General features: G+C 37.0%; 1 protein-coding gene across 4 annotated transcripts in view; it reads right to left on the bottom strand.

Moving 5' to 3' along the window:
* ROBO1 (roundabout guidance receptor 1) overlaps positions 1 to 18,171 on the bottom strand; it is a 748,954-nt gene that overhangs the window by 64,406 nt on the left and 666,377 nt on the right. For all 4 annotated transcript variants that reach the window (XM_049824860.1, XM_049824862.1, XM_049824861.1 and 1 more), the window contains 2 exons: positions 17,897 to 18,035; positions 16,491 to 16,618 (listed from right to left, as the gene is read on the bottom strand). In XM_049824860.1, the coding sequence (XP_049680817.1) occupies positions 16,491 to 16,618; positions 17,897 to 18,035 (267 nt within the window). The remainder of the gene's footprint in view (positions 1 to 16,490; positions 16,619 to 17,896; positions 18,036 to 18,171) is intronic.

Genomic DNA, 18,171 nt, shown 5'->3' with positions numbered 1-18,171 from the left:
GAAACCACCCAAACTGAAGGTAAGATTGACCTCCAGGAATTAGCAGACTTCAAAATATTTAGCTCTGAAACATTCCGTCAATACCTTGGAAGAAGATGTGGGAAGACTTTAACATGACAGCATGTTTATTTCAGAATAGAAGGTAAAACTGTTGCGGGTTTGCCACAGCGTTATAAGGTACGATGGGGAAAATGGAGATGAGGGTGAAGCACCTTTGTTATGCTGTTGGATTCTAATAACAAGAATAAATTTAGCATATAGTTAAATTTAGGGCTTGGCTGGTTCTGTACTAATCTGTGACATAATGCCACACAAAATGGAACCGAGGGTTTCTAAATCCTGTGTTAGTGCATAGCATTTATAAGGTTTCAGATTTCATTGAAACTGAGAATGGGTACAGCTATAAAGAGATTAAAATGGTTCTAACCACTGGGGGAAGAGATGAATGCTTGTGATTCTAGTACCTGAAGAGAACTGTTCATGGATGACTGAACACAAAAAATGAAGGGAAATTCAGTCTTCCACGTAACCATGGTAGAATTTATAAAATGTAAATAGGTATATGTTTCTCTAGATATTATTCTAAATATGTATTTTGTATGTATAGTATTCTAAATATATATGCATAATATGCCTATGCATATTATTCTAAATGCCATTACGGTAAATAATAAAAATCCTGTTAGCTTCAATGTCAGAAGAATTAAAACAGGGCAAAGTGAAACTTCATTATTAAATTCCATTCAATGTTCTCTGTACTGGAAGCATTTTCACTGTCTTTTTTTTAACTTCAGTTTGCTTTCACACCTTAGGTCACATACGTGTGGTAGGTGATGAATATACTGTAAAAGATGCTGAAATAATAATCCACTCAAGGAAAGAACAACTTCTATCCCCGAGATCTTTAAAACAAAAATAATTTTTATAGAACGCTTTGAAGTTCAACTAATGCAGTCACTGAAGGAAGAAGACATTAGGTTTTGACTCATTACATCATGTAAAAACAGACAGAAAGTTAGCAACCCATTACCTTTCTCTTTGCCATTAAGTTACCCATACTTCATGCAGAATTTATTCTGTGCGATGTGTCTTGTCAATAACAAGTAAAAGGTGGGAGCTGACTGGTTGAAGGACATGGAAGGGGATGGATGGGAAGGGGAGGAGAAGTTCCCGTCACAGTGATACGATGACTAGAAGATGGCCAATAAAAGTTCAACTTACCAGACACAACTAAAAACAAAAACAAAACAAAAAGAAAACATGGAATAAATAAAACTGAATAGACATGAAACAAAGCAAAGAATAAAGCAAAATAAAATAAAGAAACAAATTAAAAGGATCCTTGGTAAGGACCCTAGGAAGCACACATATATTCTGATATATGAAAAATAGGTTTAAAATGTCGAAACATATTTTTTATTTGATTTTTAAGCAGAATTCTCTATCAAATGCTGAAAGCAGACTATAGAGGAAAATGGGTAACAGCCTGCAATAATAGTCAGGCAACCTGGCTTCTACTCCAAGCCTTTCCAATGAACTGTTGTGTAACCTTGAGTAAATTTTTTTTCATGTTATCATTATTTCTCTGCACCAAGAGCTTTCCATGGTAAAATTAACTTGAAATCTTCAATAAGTGTCAATCTGCAACATTGCTGAAATGGAACAGTAACATTTACACCCTTTCTAAAGCATCCAAACATCTACAAATGGAAAATACTTTTCTGAGACTAACAGCTATTACAAAGGAGGTTTATTAAAAAATTAGTAATACACTGAGGCATTTAGCCCACACACCAATCTCTTTAGTATAAGATTGCTGTATCAAGGTCATAATGCTCACTATTGAACTGCAAATGTAAAATAAACTACAATTAAAATTGATTTGAAAATATTCTTAACCCTTTTCTTGCCCCCTTCTCAATTTCACTAAAATATTCAAACCCAGAGATTTGTTGCAAAATATTAGTTTTTTCAACAGAAATTGTCAGTGATAAATTATCTAATATTAAATTATCTTCCAACCATAGTTGAAAATTTTCATAAACTTTGAAATGGCACAGATCCTGGCAGGCTAACTTCGCCATAAAGGAAGGGCATGTTAGAAAGCATTCCAACCACATATCACTAATTGAAAGAACAGATTGAAAATAAAAATGTAAAAATCATGCATTTCGAAAATATACACAGATACTGACAAAAAAGTCCATCAAAAAAAGGTAGTTCATATAAGGTATTTACAGTAGAGGTCCAAAAATATGTAATTTTTTTAACATTACAAATACCAAGTCCTTCAACACTTCGGTCTTACTGCTTTAAGTTGAGAGTAAACCAGCTACTGTTCAGCAGGGTAGACTTTCATATCAAGTAGGTAAGCACGTGCAATAGACCATCCTCTGATAAAACACATGGAGGAAACTAATAATATTGAGTCCGAAAACATTCATTAGGCATGAGGAATACTGGCTTACTGTTCAAATAAATACAGAGGACTCCAGGTGTATTATGAAAAAAGAAGCAGAAAGAGAATCAGATATAATATTGGAATTAGGATCATGTTGAAGCCAAGAAGCTGCAACTGAATGTGCCAAAACCAGATCATATAGAGAATTCGGGGTTTATGTTATTAGAGACATTTTTTTAGGAAATAATTCCAGATAGAGGAAGTTGAAATTACCTGTTTTCAAAGATTTGAGTTTCAATTTTAAGCAAGTATTCTGGATGTAAATTAGCCTTCTTTAAGTGTGTGGGTTTCAGTATTTCTCAAAGAGAAAATCAGCATGCATTATTCTGCTACGATTATCTGCAAGTCTATGATTTGTAAGAGAAATGGCCAAGAAATGATACACAAGAATTCCTGAGAGAAATATGCTCATCCCCAAAACTCAGTTCCCAGCTACTCTTGATTGTGTGTGAGTGCATTACCCAGTAACCACTCCTTTTTAAATTAAAAGCTCTCTGCTAAACTTGCAGTTATGGTCTGACCTGCTCTGGAATCAGAAATGCTTCTCCATAAAACACAACTCATATTCTACATGAAATAGCCTGATAAGAGACTTAATAGGATGCAACGCTTGCACAGAGGAAGTAACTCTAAATTATCAAGTAGTGACACAAAGAGAAAAGTTCAGCCTTCTTGTTAGCAATGCAAAGCTGCCTAAGCCCTCTACCACCAAAAGCTCCCTTGAAAATTTCTAGCAGATAGAAATCTGTCTTGGTTGCTCAATTACATTTCTACAAATTAAATTAAATTATAAGTGCTGAATTTTCACTTTTCTTTTTACCAGACAGTTTTGTTATTGTAGGTTGAAAATAACTCTGTCGAGCAAATGTATTTTTTTGTCCACCTGTAAAAACAGAGGGGATACTGGTACATGAAAATAAATCCCTGTAGAAACAGGGCATCACATTGGTTGCAAATCTGTGGCAAGAGCAAAGGGTGAAATTTCATAGAAAAATTTAAATAGTTCTGTCAGAGGGACCTCATGTGGTTTAAAAGAACAACAATAATAGCAACAACTACAACAAAGACCACTTTCTTAGTTTGATTTACATCCTATTGATATCTAAGGTTACTAGAACTGAGAAGTAATTAGTTTTTCCTCTATTATGGCACATTTTATTTGACAGCAGTTTCAACTATGAAGTAAATCAATTTCCCCTGTGTTAATCGCGGCTTTTCATATGGCAATTAGGGGGAATAACCTGTTTGTAAAGACTGGAAGTTAGCATGTCAAACCACAAATACCAAAGGAATAATGTTTTTGCCTTTTAAATAATTTGTTTGATGGTAGAGGTTTTTCAGGGAAGACATGTCCAGTCTCTGAACAAAAAGCAAAAGAAAAGTGGCTTCCAGACTAGTGATGTGATCTTTCAAGGCCTTATTCTTGCCAGCAATCCTATCAACCTCACTGGGACTATTGGTATCACTAAATCCACTCGCAGGAGTAGGAATTTGCAGTTTTAGGACTTAAACTACACACTAGTATAGTTGCCAGGTATTAATGGAGCAACTATTGTATTTGACAGATGTAGTATTGTAGGGTCATAGGATAATCAGGTTGGAAGCAACCTTGGAGGTCTCTAGTCCAACCTCCAGCTCAAGCAGGGTCAGCTGTGGGGTCAGAGCAGGTTGCATAGGGCTTGATGCAGTTGGGTCTTGAAAACTCCCAAGGACTGAGAGTGCACTGCCTCTCTGGGCAACCTGCTCCCCTAAGCACTCACTCTCCACTGTCCACCCAGCGAAGAGATTGCTCCTCATATCCAGCCTTGCTCTCCCTTGTTTCTACTTAAACCCATTGTCTCTGTCCTCCCACCACGCACCACTGTGACGAGCCTGGCTCTGTCTTACTGACAACCTCCCTGTAGGTATTGGGGGCTGCTGTTAGGCCCCCCCGCCCTGAAGCCACCTCTGCTCCAAGCTGTGCAAGCACCATTCTCTCAGCCCTTCCTCACAGGTACATATGAGACCTCAACACCTGTGTGTAATGCCTCCATCTCTAAATAACACATTTTGTAATTCTTCTCACAAAGGTGAATGCAAATGTTGATCTACTGTTTCGCTATAACTCACTGGTTTCCTCATATTCAGAATTAAATATTACGAGGTTGCGTCTAATTCTTAGTCTGATATTGGACAAGCTATAAATTTCAAGTACTCCGTTCTTGAAAGCTGTGGTAGTAATTATCTGTCTCAAAAAGAGTAAAATTATAGAAATTTTCATTCATTTATACTAATAAGGTGCTTTTCAGATCCTGAGATTCAAGGTGGTACTTAATTACTAAACAGTATTTTGTTCTGCATATTAAATACTCATTAATTATTGTTCTGACTATTACTATTTATGAATACCTTCCAGGTGCTCAGAATATATTTTGTTATTCAGCTGACACAAGCTGAATACTTTTGATTTAAGCTCAACGTGTTTCATTTTTTATTATTTAAACAAAAATCTTCCCATCTTCAAGGACTCCTTGACACCCACAGAGGCTAGTATAAAGCAAGCAAGAAAGTATAATTCTACACCACAGAAATGAAACAATCCCAGTCTTCAGGCCAATAATTACATACAACAATCAAGCTCATACACAGTCTTTAGCTTCTGCATACATCTTTGGCCATATGACTAATCTAGGAAATGGCAGTCACAAAGAAATTTAGATTGCCTTCAATTAATTTTGTGATACATCAATCCCAGTTCAAGTGAAAAATATCAGAGGTTGAATGTGCCTGTAGAAAAAAGCTGGTAGGAGATAGGATGTGAGTACAAGCCTAAGCGCTGGAAGAGACAGCAGAGCTCGAGAGCAGGGATTTCTGATGTGGCTGGCCAGGCAGACAGTGCAAGAGGAGAAACTCCAGAACTAGCAACAGAGATAGAATAGCGATAGCTGCATTATCTGTCGTGGAGCATTGCAGTTCTACAGAATGGCTGAAACTCAGCTGTTTATAATCTTGGTATGAAATGAGTGGGTGAGAAACCCACTGTTTATAACCTCTGTCTGAAATGAATGCATACAGAAAATTTGGGTACTAGAGTTACATGTAAAGGAAGTGTGAGAGTTTGAGTTCATTTAGCAAACTGGTCGAACTCTGACTGCTCACTCTTTAATAAAAGGAAAGAAATTCTGAACAATTTTATTTTCCAGTTCCTTCCCTAATTCCAAACAAAAACTCAAAAAAGCTGCCAACCTCCTTTGTTCATAAATTTGTTTCATTGCGAAGCCTGCTAAACTCTGAAATCTAATTAACTACTTTTTACCTTCAAGTATCTGAACAAGGACCATTGAATGCCTTTCTGCAACGTGACTACCAGATATTTATGTTGGTGTTTTGCAAAAACTATTATTAAGGGACATAGTTTAAGACAATGTGCCATGTTTCATTTCCGATCTAGTGATTTGTAGGCTACTTGTTCTTATCAAAGCAATCTGAAACACCCAATATCCTTGATATGCACATCTCTGTGCAGTCATTTGTGGAAAGTATCACCTTCTACAGAGAAATAAACAAAGGCCAAAATCTCTTGTTCTGAAAAAACATAAATGCTGCCATTCAGCTGTCTCCTGCCTTCAACCTGTGAAAAATATGGGAAAACACCACCAGGTATATTACAAAAGAATTGGGGTATATCGCTTTTCACCCTCATTGGTCTCTCTATTTTCAGCTGTCATTTCTTGGAGGTCTAGATACATATATAAATAATTTGTATTTTCCCAGAATTTCTGCTAAAGTTCACATTCATGTAAGACCAGGCTGGCACACCCTTACTCGCTGTGAATGCTTTCACAGTACGTACTCCCAGAGCACAAAGTGTGACACAGTGCAGTCCAAACTTCTGAGGAAAAGTCTAACAGTCTGGCGCCAAGCATGCCACAGCCATATAGTTGAGGTAAAATGTTTACATGAGATTTTTGATGTTTCAAATCAAAAGTGATGACTTGTAATTCCAAACCCCCCGCAAGGGAGTGATCGTGGTTTATTACATTTATGACGACCGGAAAAATTCTGGTTTGGATTGCTGCTGATGTGTCAGATAAGCACTTCTTAAGTTTAAAGGAACAAGCAACTATGGTAACTTCAAAGTTACCAAAGGCAAGAAGACAGAAATCTAACTGATTGGAAAGCAAGCAGTTGACTGAGTATTAAAAATAATTCTGATAGTAAGATTACCTTTAGGAGTAGTGGAAACCTAGAAACCCATAACAATGTTTCAGGTTCATGCACAGAAAAGTTAGTAAGTGGAAAATCTCAGTATTGATTTGCTGCTGCGTTCCTCAACGTACTCCCCAGTGAGTTTTTATTTTTTATTTATTTATTTTTTGTTTGCAATTGACCCACATTCCCTCTTCTGTCTGAATAGTGAAGACTTGTCACATGTTGGGTAGTAACTTTGAAACATGCTGGCTAGAGTCTGTGCCCTACATGGAAGTGCCACTCTTGGGTACCGGTGGGCTGCCAGCTGCCCTTCTCACTCTGCACCCACCCGGCTGCACTCCAAGCCAGCAGCCACGAGACAGCTGCCGTCTGGGAACCCGGTAGGCACATCACCATGAAGGGCAGAATAAATTCTCTCATTTTCAGCACAGGGCACATGCCTGGCCGGCTGGATTTAGCTTACACCTCTTGACTTGGTACCCAGAGGAAAAGGGCAGGTGCCTGTGTGTACTCAGGAGAGCTGATGTGCTCTGTGAGAAAGTGGTGTGATGATGAAAAAAGGCAAGTATTTGCTCCTTGGTGCTGACAGTACAAATAAAGCCTTGAAAATGTAAGTGCATTTAGAGCTGGCACACATACCAGAGAGAGACACAGGTGAGGATATGACTTTAGAACACGTACCTAAACGCGTATGTCACAACACACACAGTGTGGCAGTTCAACATCATCAACTCCAGAACCAATTTTAGAGTTCAACTTAAAGTGCCATGGATTCAGAATCAATGATTCTCCCTCCTGCAGCAAGCAGGAAGGCATCTGTCTCAGCGCTGCAGCGGGAGCAACAAGCAATTTGTTTCAACAGTTTGTTGGTTTCATTATCGGCGTTAAAATGTCACTAAGCTTCTCTACTCTCTTTGGTGGCTTAATCTCCACCCTCTGCTGACAAACAGCACAAGGTCTTTACATTATCAAACCTCTTGCTTGGGTGCGATTCTGTTTTCAAGAGCTATCAAAGGGCATTGACTCCTTACAGATTTCTGGCCATTTTGAGATTTAATTTAGGCTGAGAAGTGTTTCCCTCCTTAACTCTAATTGACAGGGCTGGGCAGTAAAATCTGGCGCTCTCTCAGCCGTCTCTTAGTCATGGAACTATATTATCTTAATGTCTGCTTCAAAGCAGGCTAATGAATCTTCCCTTTAAAACGTTTAAAAAGTCAAGATGAAAAGGGCTACACAAGCGTGTGTGTGTTTCTATGTGTGTGTGTGTAGGAGGAACCTACTGCAAAAATCTGTGGGAAGAGAACAGTGCGTAAAATGTATTCACAGGAGATTGTTTTGATTTGCAACTGATTTTGCTGATACTAGCTACAAATAAGAAAGTTCATAATCTCTCCTTCTGCAGGAGTCAATGAAGATTTCTATAATAAAATTAAAATTGTGGAAATAGACTTTGCAGTGTGGTTGTAAAAGGTAGCACTCCTCAGGCTAATACACGTAGTATGCCGTTTAAAATGTTTATAAATCCTGTAGTTGTTGCCTTGAGGTGACAACAGAAATCTGAAATATGGGGGTTAGAAGAGAGAGAGGGGAAGATAGGGATTTAAGGTCTTCCAGAAGCTCCTCTCCCAGTCTCCCCTCCCCCCTCCTTGCTCTGGGTCCTCCTAAGCCATCCTATAAACCAAATACAACTTAGAAAACACACTCAGGACAAGTCTAATTCCATCTGTTTAAAAACGACAGTAATGCAGTAAACTGTGGAGTCCTGTTTCCCAGGCTTCTCTTTTCAGAGAAGAGTTGTCTTCCCCTGTGTTTAAAAAGAATGAAGGTAATTTTGGGCGGTGCTGCAATCTAAGTAGTTGTGGCTACAAATATTTATACTAAAGCCTTTTAAAAGAGAGTGAAAAAAGGTAGACAAATTTTAAATAAGCTGTGCAAAAGTACAAAAAAATTATGATAGCTGGATACTATTTGAAGAATTCTTAGGAGCTTCCTACTGCATTCTTTGACTTACAGTAAAAGACAGTAGAGCTGAAAAGGAAACAGAGTGGGATTTTTTTCCCAGCTGTTTATGGTAGCACAGTTTTCTTCTTGGAAAGAAGTACTTGAAACCCATAGCAACCTTCATAATAAGTTAAAGCTATTTGTGAAAAGTGGCCAAAGTCCCATGATCAATGGACACCACACACTAAAAATGGAAGGACATTAAATCTCTACAGTGCAGTAACTTCTGATCATTAAAAAAATGTTATTTTGGGCATGCAATACTCAGTAATGGATACTGTCAACTGAAACAGATACTATTTCAAAAGAAATCTGGACTTCTTTTTATGGTGGCACCACAGCCCCCACATACAGACAACCCAAGTCTACGTACAGGACACCAATACCTGAACTTACTTTTTAATAATGTTAGAAGGTTACCATGACATGTCAACAAATTTTAATTATAGGTAGCAAAAATACAACATGTAAGAATTCTGTACAAGACGGAACTATCCATCAGGTACTGGGAATTTTTACAGTGATGGTGGTAGAAAAGGGAACAAGTAGCTTAAGGAAATAAACACAATGTGCAAAAACAAAATAAAAAAAATTCAGGGACACTCAGCCTGATTTTCATACAGTGAAGTACTGGTTCACCTCTGCCAAAAGACAAAGCTGTCAAAAATTGATGGTAGTCTGAAAAAAAAAGTGTTGCTGCAGCTATGATGGTCTAAGGATATTAGCAAACATGTTTTAAGGTTTAGTTTTTAGTCAGGTTAGTTACACTCTTTGAGGAAAAAAATCTGACAAGATCTGAGCACCCAAGAACTCTGAAGGAAGAGGTACAGAAAAGGCCATCAGACGGTGCAAGACTGGACCACAGCAGAACTCTCAGGTGACTTCTTCCTTTGTACTGAGACCAAAGTATCAATGTGCTACTTTAACTACGTCAAAAGAGAGAGCTGCTGTTTAATTTGGGGAGATGCAAGTCCTAAGTGGGCTCCCATTATGCCACTGAAAGATGCAAGGAGAACAGAATCCCCTTCAATGCTGTGTTTAGAGAGCACTGGACATTTATGAGAACAAGATGAGCAATCTGATGTCCATCCAGACAGCTTTGGTTTTTTTGTTTATCAATCCTCTCATCCTATTCCATACTTCAGTGGAAAAAAAATATTCGCCCCAAACTTTGGGAATTAATGTGTGGTCATAGGAACAAGAGGAGCATGCAGATACCTCCTGCAGAAAATAACGTGAGCATACGTGATATTTAGCAGTTTAACCTGAAGAAGCCGTTGTTTTCTTGCACTGGAAGATTCTGCTAGTGAGCCTCCTAGGTGATCTAGTTTGTGTATAAAGACTGCAAGATACTTTATTACCAGTTCTTGAGTGTTATTCAGACCTAACAATAAAATATTTTAGTGCTCAAACAAAAAATAATTTGTAGTAACAAATGGTACTCAAAACAGCTTATCAAAATAATGTTTGAACACCATATTATAAGTCAGCATTTTTTTTGTGAAGAACCAATTCAGAGATGACTGATTTTTATGATGCATGTAAACTAACAAAAATAAGAGAGTGCACTATCATCACTGTATAGTCCTTATGAAAATCACTAACAAGGCAAAAATAAAGTGTGTATTGCCTTTTTATGGATGTTTAGCATAATTTAATAAAGCCTAAGTTTATTTCAGAATTAACATATAGCAGAAGTACTGTTTAATGAACAACCAAGGACAATTTTTATTCCTTGCACGCAGCAACTTGTAGTAAAATTATACAGAACTATTGAAATGTTATCTTTAGAACAGCAGTCACAAAATAACGTCTGCAACAGTGAAGCCTGATACAAAATCAATTGATTTTTCCCTAGCCATGGGATTTAGGAAATCGTAGGCACTAGAAAAGAGTCTTCGGATTTTCTTTGCTACTTTTTAATTGAGTGCTGAAGTACGCTACATAAATCTACTTTCTTCAGTTCTCTGCAGCGAGTGACTAAAGTTAGAATTTTTAAGAACCTTACAGTAAATAAAACCCTTTCAGCAGGAGGAAAGCCTCTAGCTTCCACTTATTTTTGTAGTAATGTTTCTCCAAATTATTTGGGCTCCTTCTGTTCTACTTGCTCAGAAACATCTGTCTCAAGTCCTTCTTTCAAAGTACTAAATTGCAGGAAGGAATCTCAAAAGTTTTTAAGTGTTATTTCCCTGTAAGCAATTGCTCTCACTGTTATAAGACTCTGTGTAAAAAAAGAAAACATTTAAAAACTTAAAAATCATGGAATCAGTTACTTATTCAAATAAGTTACATGGATTTGAAGCAACTGTATATCTTTTTTTTTCCCTCTAAATTTCACTAAAATATTTACTGATTCCTTCTTTTACCTGTATTCTAGAAGTGCTCCAGAAATCTTAGTGCTCATCACTTGCTTCACTAGAACAAGCACCTTCAGGGCACTGATCTCTTCTTCAGATAGTTTCCTCAGTTCCCTCCGATTAACTTTTAAGATTTATATTCTTTCACCAGAAATAGGCGGCAGTCAAACTCCTCAGATCCTTGACAGAAATCTGAATCGCTGTCATAGTTTACAGCAGTCATTAAGAGGGAAAAGGCTGTCTCTTTAAGCTATACAAATCATAAGAGATAGTTTCCCTCATTCACCCTGCAAAAAGTTTATTAGTTAAAAAAATCCTGAAGTTCATATGACAATCACTATTCTTCCTTCCTCTTTCATGGGGACTGAAGACAGAATATGGCCAAAAATTAGTTCTTTCAAAAGGAGAAATACTGACTTAAAGAAAGACCATGTAGACAAGTTCAGATTTAAATCCAAATCCTAGTTTTAAAATTCAAGTGGTCAAATTTACCCATGATACTGTGAGGTGTTCACTGCAACACATACTAACCACCATATACATCAACAGTGTTTTTGTAATCCCATAAAAATCTGAATTTTGTCTCTGTTATTTTAATGGATGTAGCTCAGATGCCTTTAAAGCAATTACATTTACAGCCAACTTATAATGTGTACCAGCAGCCTGACACAGTGGAAACATTTATATGGTATCTGACAGATAAAAGAGAAAATTCTATTCCTTTTCTTTTTGGGTGGTATTCTCAGCCCTACCCAGAAGTCTTATCAAATAGATATCTTTTACATGGTGGCTTGAAGCTACTTTGTACAAAGAGGGGGTGGAAGGAGGAAGCAATGCTAGACCTGAAGCATGTGCCACCTTTTCAGATTACAGTTCCTTGTCAGTTGACTAGTACAGCAAAATCACAGCTACAGTCACTTATCAAAAGTTCTGCTCACTATCCACCTTGCAGACAAGCTCTGTTAACCCTAAAATTAATGACATCATACACTAAAAACCATTGATATCAAAGGTCACCACTGTAAAATATTAATTGGCCAGCATAACTTCCATAGGAATTCTTTTTTTTCCTGCCAAACTGATAATACTGAATGTGATTAGTGCCTTTGAATAGCAAAATTCACATTTTACAGTTCAGTCACTGCTGCTGCATGTTTAGGTGCATATTAGGCAGGGCACTGTAACAAGTACTGCGAGTTCCTCCAGAGCTACTGCTTGAGGAGGAAGAGTTAAGAAGAACTCAAAGTTGTTCACTACCAACCTGCTGGTGACCGACCAACAGTCACCAACACCCGCAGTGTTGGTATTATTCTTGTGAAGTCCTCAAGTCAAGTGACCTACTTGACCTGTTTCTCTTTTAACTCCTGATGAGTAGCAACTGCATTGTCACTGCTGTAATAGCTGTTGCCCAACTGCATAGTAGGACTTCCACTGGAGCCGTAATTTCTGCTTGTATCAGAGAGTAAAGCTTGTATCAGCATAAATTATAAACTTATTATAAAATTATATGTTAAAAAAGCCGAGTTACGTACTGCAAGTGGGAGTGAAGTAAACGGAAGTAGGGAAAAATACGTAAAGCCTTTGGTTGTTAGATTTACTTAAAAGTATTGTTATGATTAAATGTGAAATCTACAGATTCTTGAAGAAGCCCTACTTCTATTTGCATTAATGGTAAGACTAATTCTTTTTTAGAACTGAAGTTCTAAGGCATGCATTTTTGGTAATTTTGTGTGTCTTAGGAACATGGGCTTCAATTATATATATATAAAATAATTAGATACATAAGATAATAATTTCTACAGTCCTGCTTCAAGGCATAAAACTAAGCAAATTACATAATAGAAATCTCCACGAAAACATGAAAAGCATCTTACATATATATTATGTAGATGCACAATAAATATACCCAACTTGCTTAGTGCTAGAGCAAGAGGGAAATCCACTGGCTCCAGAGATGCACTTTTGGCCATTGTTTCCCCTTTTTGGAGCACATCAGCTACTTGATAAGATATAATGTATTGTACTCTGGGCTGCTTGACTGTATTGACTGAGGTATTTATTTAATAATTAATTATCTCCTGAAAGAAATGTGTCCACGTGTATTTAGTAATGTCTCTGGATGCATTACATATGCCCTACACATTGCTGCAAAATGAAAACAGTGGACTGAGACACCCTAATTTTAGGAAAATGCAAACAACATCAGGATTACATTTTTTAAACTATTTAATTTTCGAAGGAGAAAATAAGATAACTTGATAAAACAGTTTCACGGATGGAAATGCTTTTAAGCTGCAATAGTAAAAGATTAAGCGAAGGGTTCAAACTTCTGTATCAATACAGAACTCCAAATACAGTTTAAGAACATGACTGAAATTGCAATAAAAATACAGCATCTGTACTTCACGTAGGGCACACTTATAATCCCGAAAGTTAGAAGTCTGTATAAAGGAAAACAGTGATTCCAATAATCAGAATCTGTGATGCTGGTGCCATGAGCAGGAAGAACATTAAAATGGAATCGATATATCCTCCCCTCTTTTGTGTTTTCTACAGCTAACATCCTATTATACATAGCTGAACTCTCTGAGTTGACAGTTCCTAGTCCACGGACACAGACTGGGCCCATTCCCCTAGCTCAGAGGCGGTGCTGTGCAGTTCTCCTGAGACAGGGAGCACTGCAGGGCATACGCTATGTACTCCAGTGTCTGCTAGGTCACGTAGGCTCAGAGCTGACCTGGAGGTAATAATACTGCCAGATCCACGGTAGCTCTCTGCTGAGACACCAGGTTAGCTATTTGCCGTGTTTCATCAACACATCCTTGACACCTAGGTATCTGAATTAGCCCCAGCGTTGCACATTCTGTCTTTTAATACCCTAGATAACCCTGTATAGCGCAGAACATAACACGGGTCAATCACAGTGCTTGAGGGCTGAAAAATGATGAGTACAGAAGAGGATATGTCCTCTTCTTAGCAGTGCTACCAACCCTAGGGCCCGAAAAGTGTCCTGAAGAGCACTGCTTACAGCCCTTGCTGCTGTTGTGCCATGTTTCATTCAGTGCCACAGTTCCACTGTACAGACACTTGACAGATGTGACTGCCTCTTTCCTAACATGGACATGCATCTTGTGGGGTTACCATTAAAAACTCTCATTTTCTTTCTTTCGTGTATCGTCTGGCATGAAAACACCACAGCCTACTGCTGAGATACTGAGGGGGGGAAAGCCCCCCAGCAAAACCCCCAGAAAAAACCCAAACCCAGACACACTCAAACCCAAGCAAAAACCTCTCTTTGTCTTTTGCTGAATTTAACAAGTCTGCACAGTGGCAGCTGTAACTTCTGAGGCCATGATTTGCAACATAGCCCTCTGTTTACAAATAATTAACCAAAACAACTCTATTTGGCATAGCAGAACACACATTTATTAAACCCTCCAGTCAACAGATCACATGACAATTACCAAAAGTGCAGGAAAGACTTTTCATTTCCATTCCTTAAATCACATACAAAAAATACTATTTATGAAAAAAAATTCTCCTCAAAGAGCTGTGTGTCCATGAATGTCATCTTAGCACTGAAACAAGAAGACCAAATTGACCTCTCTAGATGGAGCACAGTCAAAAACCTGACCCTTTGGGGAAAACAAAGTCTTTTAAACAAGGGAAAAGGAAGGAAGGCAGAGAAGGGAAGAAGAGGAGAAAGAGGAAAAAGAAGGAAAAATGTGAAAAAATCTGAATGGAAAATGCATGTTTTCTAGAGGAGTCTTCACCTCCCCCTTCCCCCCCCCCTTTAAAACTAGGTCTCCTGGATACTCTAATAAATGGATTTTGATCAAAACTTACTACATTACCAACTACAAATTGGCCTTACACATTACAGTTTCTCACATCAATCCCTTCTGTGAAGACATCAGTACAGACAAATGGCTCAGGAGGTAATCCATTCACCCTGGGAAACAAATTATCCCATAACAATATTTGCAGACTAAAGCTGCTACAATGTAAATATCTACTGTGTAATACAAGTAATTAAAAAAAAAATAAATCTTGCTGAACCAAGACTTAGGTTATGATTAGGTTTCTTAAAGTACCTTTTCATTATCAAAATTCAAAAGATCTCACTCCAGATCTCTAACATCTACATACTTATGTCATTTTATACCTAAGCAGCACTGTTAACCTAAATGGGATTACAAGAATGTGTTTGCGTATTATTTTGAATAGGACTACGAAGGATTAGGGCTACCTATAGTTTTTTGCTAGATATGTAACTGCTCAACCAGTCATAAAGCAAATATTCTTAATACTAACATTTTATAAGATTAACAGTTGATGTAAGATGTGATCTTCAGAACAAATCACCATTTAAAAAATAATTCAGTCTTTTTATTTTGAATAAACTGTGCTTACTACTGCTCACGTGTTAATCTTTTATTCTAAAACACTGAGCATAAGAGCTGGTTATTTTGCAAACATAAGGTATCAGTTTTGATATATAAACATCATGGTGGCTAACAAAACAGAACATCTCAAAATTCTTCATTTTATAAGAGCTTCAACAAAAGAATTCCTATTTTCCTAACAGCTACAGATGTTAGGGACACCAAATGTTTCTGGTGGAAAAAGGAGAGCACATTAAGGACAAGACCTTTCCTGTTACAGTAAATGTGTCATTTACTGTTACCAAATAAAATACTTTAAGCCTATACTTCCCCAGAACTCCATAATGACTAATTCCCACTGAACAGAGAAAAGGACAGAAGGACCATCAGTGCTTAGAAAAAAGCATCAGGATGACATCATTGCCTGTCTGCTAGCCAGGAAAGGAAGAGAGGGATTATCTGAATAGTGAACATCTGGATTGTGTATATAAAGGCAAGTAAGGATTTTTATACATATCAGTTCACTGAGTTCCACTGAATTTTTATCTTACACAGAAACAGTAGTGCTACAATACGCTTTTACAATGAAAAAGCAACAGGAATTCCAGTGGTCTGGGTTAGTGTATTAAAAGATACACAAACAGATTTATCATTCACTACTTTTTTACCACATTTAATTGAAAAAATGTGGCAGGTACTTGAACTTATAACTCTTTCTTTTTGAGTTAAAACAATTTTTGCTAACACTGGTTTTCTTCTTTCTGTTAGGGCTTCAGATACAAAGACGGTAAGTGACATGATTCTGATCACACCGAAGTTCAAAACATATTCAGTTCCTCATTCCAGTACTATAATGAATGATTACAAAAAAAAACTTACATGTAAAGTGCTTCAATTTCTTAAGTATACAACTCAAACCAAAATTATGTTTTTGCATTTTCTTTTCACAATACAGCATAGAGCTCCTGCATAAGGCACCACTCTAATAGCTGTGTTTAGACTCAACTAGTCTGTGTATAGCAACTTTATAAAGCTGCCATGCAAAAAAATCAACTTTATTGTAGACTGGAGTATTATGCAAAGAAACATTCTTACCTTGAACTGTTAAAGTTGCTGATGCTTCAGCTTTTCCAACCATATTTTCTGCAACACAAGTATACGAGCCCATATCTCCTGCCATAACCTTCCGGATTTTCAAGGTATGATCATCACGGATTTCGTATCTTTAAATATACATAGTAATAAAAAATGAATAGGAATAATAGAACTTTGTACAATTTCTGTAAAGGGTAAAAATACAGTGGGTTTGCTCTCAAATATTTTTATTTCTACATTTCCCACAGAAATAAAAATACAGATAAATTGTTATAAATTGATAAGGTAAAAATAAAGATTTAAAAGCAAAATATACCTAAACATTTGAAAACCTTATGCTGATTTCATTTGCAACATCAGTCGGTTTTACCGACGTCAGTAGAATTTCACTGGTGTAATACAGTCGTAAAGCTCTAACGCAGAACGTTTTAATTGTTAGAACTCTTTTAACAAGTAAATCTACTAATAGTTATTATTTTTCCTATAATTTTTCCACCTGAATGAAGGATTTTTTTAAATATGGTTGAAAAGAAAATATTGTTCTCAAGAAGATCAGAATTGCTTGAAAGTCAAGACAAATCACAATTAATCCAATAATTTTTTTTGAAGAACAATGTGGCCTTTTACCATTTCCTCTCCTTTCATCACCTTTTTTCTCTTCTTTGTATAATGCAGTCAATGTGCTTCTCTTTATGGGAAGTCGATTTTTCTCTTAAAAATGCTATACTTTTTATTAAAGCTACAGACTCAATTAATAGGAAGCTGCATTTGGATGGCCAGGGCCAACTGTTACAGGGTTTCTTCTTTCAATCCCCTCCCCTAGTAGGTTTTTAACTCATAATTGAGAATTCAAATTAAATAAATAAATAAATTATCTATCTATTACAGAATTTATTTCTTTTTAATAAGGTGCTTTACTTCTTGGCCTGAATTAGAGCAATGACAGAAAAAAAATATTAATTGGAAACTTAGTAACAAACACATGTATAACCAAGGCAGCTTTCTACATTACCAGCCTACATTTCCTATCAATTGCAATTCCAATATATACTTCTTGCTGTTGTAATCTAATTTACTATTTTTTATACATTCCCCAAAAACTTTTAGTAATTACAAAAGACTCTTCAGGTGAAGAATTAATCTGTATCAGATATTACTGACTGAACTTAGTTCTTTTTTATTGTATTTGCCATGTGTTGTCACAACAAGAGCTTGAGAACAAGCTGTTCTTAAGTTTCAATATAAATTATAACTTCAAACAGAGCTCAGTGGTAATTAGAAATGTCTTATTAGACCAAGCTAGGCCACCTCCATTCAATAAAAAGAAATGCTAGCTGTCAAATGTTGAATGGCTACGTCACATGCCAAGCTAGATGTCATAAAAAAGGCAACTGTATGTACTGCACCTTGCTTTTGGTAATTCTCCATCATCTTTCCTCCATCTTACTGTAGGGACTGGGTCACCTCTTGCCTCACACTTAAACTCCGCACTATCATCCACAGTTACAGCCAAATTACTTGGTCTCTTTACAAAAGACGGTCTCTCTAAAAGGAAAGAAAAGAAAAAAAAGGGATTAGTGCAGCAGTTCTGTGCCAGAATTGTGATTTTCCCTGAATTGTGGCTGTTAGAGCAAGGGCAGCAGGGTGACAAATCTGATGGAGGTGCCTCTGCCACTGCTCC

Source organism: Accipiter gentilis, chromosome 21 (assembly GCF_929443795.1).
Source record: "Accipiter gentilis chromosome 21, bAccGen1.1, whole genome shotgun sequence".
In the NCBI taxonomy this organism is placed as follows: Eukaryota; Metazoa; Chordata; class Aves; order Accipitriformes; family Accipitridae; genus Astur; species Astur gentilis.
This window is presented reverse-complemented; position numbering and strand designations above follow the sequence as displayed.